Genomic DNA, 9,027 nt, shown 5'->3' with positions numbered 1-9,027 from the left:
TTAAATGAAATCTGACCAATAATTTGCTGATCTATCTCAATCTCACCTGTGTATGTGTGTGTGTGCGTGTGTATGAAAGGTAGATATGTACGCAGATCTCCACATGCGTCCCTCACATCCACGCCTCCCCCCCTCCACACAGAAACCCTCTGACCACCACACAGCCATCAGCCCTCCACTCACTCCTGCCCAGTACAGCCCTCTTTTGAAGGCTGAGTAATTAACGTGCCATCCGATACACCATCCGGCCACAGAGGCTCTCCAGGGGGACACACACACTCTCACACACACAAACACACGCACGCACGCAAAAGCTCACACACACATACACGCACAGGTGATCCATCAAACAGCGTTAACTGGACGAGTGTCGCTGTCAGCTGCGTCTTGGTGTATGATGTGACCCTGAGGTTAGCCGCACAGAGAACATAATGTGCCCTAATGACGATCCCCCACCTCAGCTATTCACAACGGATGCTTCATCATCAACGCCCAAATTATGATGTCCCATTGGATGATCGGAGGGTGTGGGACTGATGTGAACGAGCCTACAGGGAGAGTTTGATTTTGACGGAATCACGCAAAGCTTATTTACTTGTCTCACTGTAGTTTGAAGGTGAAGTTTGCTGAGCTTGGCTTCACTTTGCTGAATGTCTAGATGAGCTATTTAAATCACAATAAAAGACAAAATCTAAATTCTTTCATCAACTTTTCTATTGTTGATTCTTAAAAGTCTAATTTTCTTGATACAAGTGGAAATATCAGATTGTTTTCAACCTTTTTCAAATATTAATTATTTAATTTCAGGAATTATGTAGAAGGAAAAAGGACGAAAGGAAAATATTTTTTTTTTTTTTCTGCCAAGTCACTACACACATTTAGTATACCCACTGTTGCCTATAAAGGTGAAATAAAGTGCGAGTGTCTTACCTTTTATAGCGCCAAACAAATGGTTAAGCATGAATTTGTTTCAGCTGGGTAACAGGGACTCAGTGTGTAATCAATGCACCTGATCAAAGGTAGAAATAGGAATAAAAAGAGGGATGTGTCTGAAAACACAATTATTGGGTAACACTGCTTATATACTGTAGATTTAAATACAGCTGGAATCTTATTTAATAATCAACATTTTAAATGAAATCCAATCATATTAACCTATGACAGACATGAATCATTCTGTGTGTGTGTGTGTGTGTGTTTCTGCGATGCAACATGTGAGTCATGGTGTTTAGTTATTTATGCTGCTGTGTGAATTAGACATGAAGCTTCCCCCTGTGTTATAAAACTCCTTAACTCAGTTCACCAGTATTAAAATGACTCACAGAGGAGTGATTCAATATTAAACAATAGATTCTGATGCAGTTGTTTACACCTTTTTCAATTCTTTAATGGTCCAAACGTTTCCCTGCACCTGTGCAAAACCAAACGCTCTTCAGAAGCAATAAACGAGAAAAAAGACCACATCTCTATAAATTTCCCCTCGCCGCTGAGATTTTTAAGATGTCACGTTCTACATGATAAGCGTGAAATCGTAGAGATTTCTGATGTGGTCAGGAAAAGTTCAAGCCTCTTCTAGAATAAAGGTTTGGATTTGGGTTTTGGTTTGCTTGGATGTGGGCGTCAGAACCTTTGACAGAATACTTTCTCGGGGAGGTTAAAGGTGACGCGGCGCTGTCAAAATAAGAGCGATGCCTGGAAACAATATCTGTCCTGACGTTTACTTGGGTTTGTCCCACATTCCATACGTGTAATTGGATTGATTGAAATGATGGAGATTTAAAAAGCAATGTAAATGATTTCAGCATTGTGGAATGAAAAGCTGATTTTTGTCACAGGTAAAATATCTTTACATTGAAATCAACCAAACCACAAGAATAGAAAGGTACTGTGCTCAACCATTTCTGTGGGTTTAGAGCAGGAGAGGCTGTTTTTGTCCTTAAAGAGCACTTTTGATGTGGCCAACAGTGCCATGGGCAATGTGTCAGAAGAGAAAGAGAAAAGACAAGAGAGAAGAAACAAAGAGGGTAAAAAAAAAGTTCTAATCCATAGTTGCAGGTGTGTTACACTTTTGTTACCCCAGCAGAAGTTCACAACAGAGTTGATGACAAAAGGCCGGGCCCCATGCAGCCTATTGTGGCCTGGAGAACAATATGGAGGCTGTGAATGGCTAATCCCTCTGGGCCGCTGACAGGTTGGGCCTTTAAGCAACACGAGGACTCATTTCTCCACTGGGCTGGGCCACCGTCTGACAAGGATGGGAAAATCCAGAATAGTTACAGCGACTGAGCCTTCGCCCAGAGCGCAGACTGGGAGCCATTGTGAGGGGAAAATATTATCTCCATTGTCAGTTTGTGGCCGTCTTTGTAATGTCAGAAGATGAACTCTTGGAGAATATGGCACCGGAGGGGGACTGGAAGAGCCACGGTACCAGTTCAGACTGTGTGAACGCTATTCAGTCAGGTGATGATCTGTTTAGTCTGAAACCTCCCAAAACAAATCCTGTGACCTCATTAGTGAGGCACAGATACGCCACATAAATCTCTAAATATTAAAGGGAATGTTTTCAATTGATTTCTTATAAATGATTGGAAATTAATGTTGTCTTTTAAATCTTACTTTGGAGTTGTAATGATCCTGATAGCATCATAGTGACAGGAACATTCCCTTTGTTATGGAATATAACTGAGACCATGAATCAGTCAGAAGTCTGAAAAGTCCGGAATGCCCCTGAAAATTAAAGAATGACATCACACACTTATGAATAACTCAACCAAGACAGCTACAAAACCATGGGATTAAGTCAAAGTAATTGCGATCAAGATGGAAAATTTGGGTGGAAGATTGGAATGATTACAAAATGTGGGAATTACAGCCATGAGCAGAAAACTTCAGATTCACTTTCAGCACTTTGATCCGATTTTTCCGGGTTAAAGGGTTGTGCACTGATTAACACCTGATTCTGAATGGATGTGTGTGTGTGTGTGTGTGTGTGTGTGTGCGTGCGTGCGTGCGTGCGTGCGTGTGTGTGTGTGTGTGTGTGTGTGTGTGTGTGTGTGTGGATGACTATTTTGTGCAACAACAGAAACTTCCAGAAACTCAGAGACAATGGAGAAATATGCAGTCCCTGTGTAGGAAAACAAGTCCAATGAGAGTGGAGGTGTAAAATCTCTTTGTGAGAGAGACAGAATGGCGAGATAATAGGCTGGGGGGTGTTGGGGGGCGGGTGGGACACCGCCCAGTGCTTGTAAACAGGGCCTGGGTTGGATCCACATGCCCTCAGAGCAAAAACAAAGATCTGTTACTCCTGGATGCCACTGGCAGCTCTGGAACCAGGACGAGCAGCCGCGCAAATGTCCCACGTCTCCATGTCTCACCTCCTGTCTTGTCGCCCACGTGGGAGACAATGGAGGGTTTGGGAGGGGTGGGGGTGTGTGAGAGGACCGGGGGGCTTGTGTGTAGTATGTTGTTGTGTAAACCCTTCCATTGCCCCTCCCCTCCTCACCGTCTTCTCTCACCCACTTTGCCAATCCGGTCCAATTATGCATGTCCCCTCCCTCCTTATACTGTCTCTCTCTCTCTCTCTCCCTCCCCCCGTCTGTCTCTCTCTCTCTCTTTCTGTCTCTCTCTCTCTTTGGCTCGACCTTCCCTTTCAGAGTGTCCAGCTCATCCTGCCACAAAGAGCCTCCATTCTCTCCTGAGAGGAGGCTGCCAGTCCCGCGCTGTAACCCAATCACCTATCTAACAGAAGAGTGTGTCATCTCCACAGAGTAACAGGAAGTCCACACACACACACACACACACACACACACACACACACACACACACTTCCCTCTGGACCTAAAAACCTGCACTGGAAACAAAGAGTTCATCAGCAAAATATAAAAAATAATTTACTCGATTCTTGGAAATTCATCCGTCCGTCATGCTTCACGGTCATGTGATCTCTGTCTGATTGAGACCTTCACACTCGTATGGTAAATTACAACAACATGCGGTTTACACGCTTGGCAGAAGTTTTCACATGAAGCCCAAATGTTCATCTGCTGTCATGAAGGATTTGTTTGCAGTGAAGCGATTTCATTTTAACTGAGTATGAGAACATCCCAATAGATACTGCTCAGACAAATGTTCAGATTTCAGTAATATCTGCAAGTATTTATGAAAAAAACGTGTATATAGACACACACACACACACACACACACTCACACACAAATGTCAGTATCATTCAAAATGACCTTCACCAAGACGAAACACTTTCTCCAACTGTTTCCAAGCCAAACTTTTGGATGTGTAGTTTTAAACTTCTGCTTCCTCAGTTCACGGGCAAGTCGTTGGAGTTGTTCCATTTGGATTCATGCTTGACTGACTTCAATAAGTGACTGTGAATCCAGTTGGTTATCAAGAAAACAATATCCATATCCTCACTGCACCACTGTTCCACTGCAATAATCATCATTGCCGCAATCATTAGAAAGCCAATAGCCCAATTGTTATCTTGAATTTCTGTTTTAGGAGGACAATCCTGAGGTCGAGGGTCAAAATCTTCATACCTGGAAAGAATGTATGCGATAAACAAAGCCTGGACACGGCAGAGGAACTAATCTCCCCATGGGGAAGTGTATACATTAGCCAAACGTAATTGAAATAGTTTGGGATTTACATATCCCTTTTCTCATTAGTGGTATTGAGTGACTGGATATTAAATAACAAACATGCTGAAAGTGGGTTTGGAAAGCTCAAAGCGTGCAGGCCGGATTCCTGCAGGCTGTAGGGCCTAAACTTAGAGCTTTTGGGGGAGCTACAAAGGCAGCCAGTGAACCCCAGTGTTGGCTTTGGACCTACAGTTCCTTCCTGTTCATGGAAATTCATCTACAAATCAAACATGTTTCCAGTCTCTGTGCTGAACCCTGATAGCTGAGAATACACCAGCGTTCGGCCTGTTTGGACTAGAAAAAAAGTCATTTGTGTGGAAAAGCCAACAAAACAAAATGTCAAATGTGCTGCTTAGATAACAACATTAAGTGCTCAAATAAATATTTTGCTAGTCAGAGAAAAGAGTTAACTCGGTGAGGAAGCTTTAAGAAAAGCTTTTATAAATATAGTTTAGATGCTGAGGCCTCCTCCTCATGTCAATGTAGAGCGCAGCTACACAACACAGCAGTCTGGGTTTGAGTTGGGACAATGTTGACCACTGTGAAGCTCTACTGACCTCTGCTGGACAAAAAGGGATTAGGGGACTTTAAAATATTTGTTGTTGTTATTGTTTTATATGACAGCGCAAATGATAATTCTGTGACTCATGTTTGTAGATCAGGTGTCTTAATCCAAGTGCCTCTGAGCAAACACAAACATCCTGGTTCAACCTCACCTACGAACCACAAAGCGCCTCACGGGCATCTGTGTGTTCCATGGAAATGTTACAGTTTGACCACAAAACCTTGCCACGCCAACATGGATCATCTAAGTTAACAGTGTGTGTGCTATTCTTATTAGAATGATCCATATTGAAGTTTTATTTTGGAGTATTTTGCTATAATATTACAATTCTAATAGATTCTACTTGTCTAGTTTGTCTGCAGATCTATTTAAGAAGAAATAATGATATTTAGTGTTTGATTTAAGATACTGCACTGCAATAATGCCTCAGATTCAGCCTCAAACTATGTACTTTCCTTAAAACAAGAACAAAACAGAGCTATTTCTTCCACAATGCACTGCTTATTTCTATTCAACTACTAAACTGGTCACATTTTATGTTTGAACCATGTTGGTAAATCCAAAAGATGATTTCCTTAAGACATATATTCATTAAATGACATCATAAAAGTGTGTTCTTTTCCTTGCAGTTGCACTCGACTGCTGCATTTAAGTCTGAATTTAAGTTCCTCGCCACTAGGTGTCACTCATGCGACATTTAAAGCAGAAACTTACTGCAGAAGCACATTTTCCTATCATCAGTGTCTTTGTTCTGCTACACTTGCTGACATTAATTATTATTTTTATTTGTAAGATGCAAAAGCCTCACATTGCGCTGAGATCAGCTCTTTCCCAGTGGGCCGGACGCAAATATTATAAATTGGTCCTGTGCCATGTTTGATTAATGGCGACTCGTTTTCAGTGCAGCCATGAGGCAAATCAGACACTTTGAGACAAGTTGCTTTCCCTCGGCGCTACATTTTGAAGTGGATGGCGCAAGAACGAATGCAGACAGTGAGTGTGAGAAGCCGGCTCATTAGCTGGCCCGGTCTACCAGAGTGGCTCAGTCCTCCCAGGAGAGCTGTTCAGACTTCTGGGAAACTCACCAACCCGCCAACAGCTGCAACTCTCCAAGCAACCTGATGAAAACTCTTCCTTTCCTCTCTTTTTCTCTTTCTTTATCTAAAGCACTTCATCGGTGCGTCCCACTGGACTGTTTCAGGCCGGGACCTCCATCCGTCTGTACGCACATCATTTTGGGGATTATAATAAAAAGCACTCTGAGATCAAGAGGTCTCCCACATCCGTATACTCTCTCTTACACACACACACACACACACTCTTTCCCTGACAGTAGCTATGTAAGCTTAGGTGTGTGTGTGTGTGTCTGTGTGTGTGTGTGTGTGTGTGTGTGTGTGTGTGTGTGTGTGTGTGTGTGTGTGTGTGTGTGTGTGTGTGTGTGTGTGTGTGTGTGTGTGTCTGTGTCTGTGTGTGTGTCTGTGTGAGAGAAGGACTTTGTTTTCTGTGTGTAAGGCATCTTGAGTCTTACTTTCTGCCTGAACTTTTGACTTGTGTTTTGTTTTGAGTGAAATATTGATGAATGGCACTCAGTCTGACATTTCTGCAGCTCTCTGGAGTCCTGATGTCATCTGAATATTGATAAGTTGTTTGATTATTAATTATAGAATTTTAAAAGTGCATCATAAAACACAAAATTTCACCCCATTACAAATTTTAACAGAACCTACCGGGGGATTGTCCCGTTGTAAATACAAGATGGAGCCGTTTACATTCTTCAGCAAGCAAAATGCATGAAAGGTCTGCAAACATCAGAGTGTATCTGTAATGAATTTTAATTCAGTCATACAAATTCTATTGCATTTGCTTTCTTTAGACTCACACATTGTATTTCAACTCACAAAACATATTCCATTGTGTCTTTGGGCACCACAAATAAAGCCAATCGTCGTTAGTAGAATTCTGTACACACATACTGTATCACACGGCCAATAAATAGATGTACAGTATATCCTGTGATATATTCAAGTCATATAGGAATACAGAGAACACGTTTAAATGTGAGGCGATTAAGAGGATGAACTGCTCTCATCAAGACCAATAGTGAGATAGGATTTGTCCCAAACACCAGATTATATACAGAAAAGAATGCTACACACACTTTGCCTTTGTGCTGTAGGTCAGGATGCAACCAGTCGTAATGTAGAAACAAATCAATGAGGTTACACTCAGTGTAAACACACCGTTATACTAATTACTGTAAACTGGCACAGGACAAAATACATAAAACACACTATAAAGCACAAGAGGCTCCTGGTGAGAGAACAGCCTTCTTCTTATCTGGGAGCTTTGTTTTTATTGCTTGACTCTTTAGAAGTTCATTCTATAGATGCCATCAGGGGTTTTAATAGAGGACAACAAACATGAAAGATTGAATCCTTGCAGCCCTCAAGGTGAAGTGAAAGTGTTCAGGACATAAACAAGAGAAATAGGATGTGGTTTTCCTCAAAATGAACTCTGCAGAGGAGGATCCTCCTTTGGTGTGTGTGTCTGTGGGTGTGTGTCTGTGGGGGGGGGGGGGGAGTCTTATGCTGTCGCTCCACAGAGTCTGACAGAGGAGGACATGTCCTGGGTGTCCTCTGATCGTCCTGTCATCATGAACGGCCACGTCTGTAAAGAGAAGGAAGGAGACACAGGCAATCAATCCTCTGCTCACTGATGACGTTGTTTTCTATATTTACAGTGTAATGAAGATGCGTTTGAAGGTGTAAATAAATCTTTAACGTTCATACCAGACTGACAGGGTGCGCGAAGCTGTTCTCGAACCTGTCGTCCTGCAGCAGCTGCCTGAGGTATGTGATGTAGCTGGATGCGAGCCGCAGCGTGTCCAGCTTGGAGAGTTTGGTGTCTGCTGGTACCCAGGGCAAGGTGGTCTTCAGCCGGGTGAAGGCTTTGCTCAGCACCCTCATCCGCGCCCTCTCCCGGGCGTTGGCCGCGTTCCTCTGTGACTGACGCGCGTCCTTGTGCGCCGGTTTGGACACTTTGCGCCCCTGCTTCATCCCTCCGTCCTCCTCCTCCTCTTCCTCCTCCTCCAGCTCCTCATCCGTGAAGCGAGCGGGATCATAGCAGCCGAATTTCCTCCCGGTCCTCTGTCTCCGTCCGTCCAAAGTCTCAAAGTCCTCGCCATCGCTCGCTGCAGAGCCGGTGGACATGGCTGAGCCCACCTGTCGCCTTGGAGATGGACAGCAGGGACACAAACAAGGGTTTAGTCCTTCTGGGGCAATTTGAAAAACTACAGCCTCGGCTTCAGCTGACTAAATGTTTCCATCCAGTAAGTTTACAGCTCAGTGTCGCCACTGAAACACCAAATGTGCTGAGGTCAACTGTGAAGTAAACTTCCCCTTAAAAGTGAAACCTGCTGCCTTGCTTAGCTGACCCGTTTAATTTAAGCGCCCTGGACTTGGCATGAGGACAGAACTTGGCTTCACCCCTCCCCCTTTTTCCCCTGTAAGCCACCATGACCCCGGTATAAGAACACAACTCTCACTGTGCAGGAGAATAAGTCAAGATGTTCCTCTCCTCCTTGAAATTCACATTAAAGCAGAAGTTTGGAATTCTGTGGGAAATCTAATAGGAAGGAATAGAATTTTATGAAGCTGAAATATTATCCTGAAGGTGCACAAGCTTTTATTTCCACTGATGAACCATCTGATTGGTTGCGTCGTATGCTGATGTGCACAGATTGTAACATTTAAACGTGCATTTGTCTCCTTTTGTAAACATTTAGCAGCATTTGTCCCCTGCACACAGAT

General features: G+C 43.3%; 1 protein-coding gene across 1 annotated transcript; it reads right to left on the bottom strand.

Annotated features, from left to right (window-relative positions):
- Positions 1-7,801: 7,801 nt before the first annotated feature.
- msc (musculin (activated B-cell factor-1)) lies at positions 7,802-8,427 on the bottom strand. The gene is made up of 2 exons (XM_076171335.1): positions 8,008-8,427; positions 7,802-7,885 (listed from the first exon to the last, which is right to left on the bottom strand). The coding sequence occupies exons 1-2, from the start codon at positions 8,425-8,427 to the stop codon at positions 7,802-7,804; spliced, it is 504 nt and encodes a 167-aa protein (XP_076027450.1).
- Positions 8,428-9,027: the final 600 nt, after the last annotated feature.

This window comes from Genypterus blacodes, unplaced genomic scaffold (assembly GCF_046128005.1).
Source record: "Genypterus blacodes isolate CSIRO-AG114 ecotype Tasmania unplaced genomic scaffold, CSIRO-AGI_Gbla_v1 ptg000245l_1, whole genome shotgun sequence".
Lineage (NCBI taxonomy): Eukaryota > Metazoa > Chordata > Actinopteri > Ophidiiformes > Ophidiidae > Genypterus > Genypterus blacodes.
This window is presented reverse-complemented; position numbering and strand designations above follow the sequence as displayed.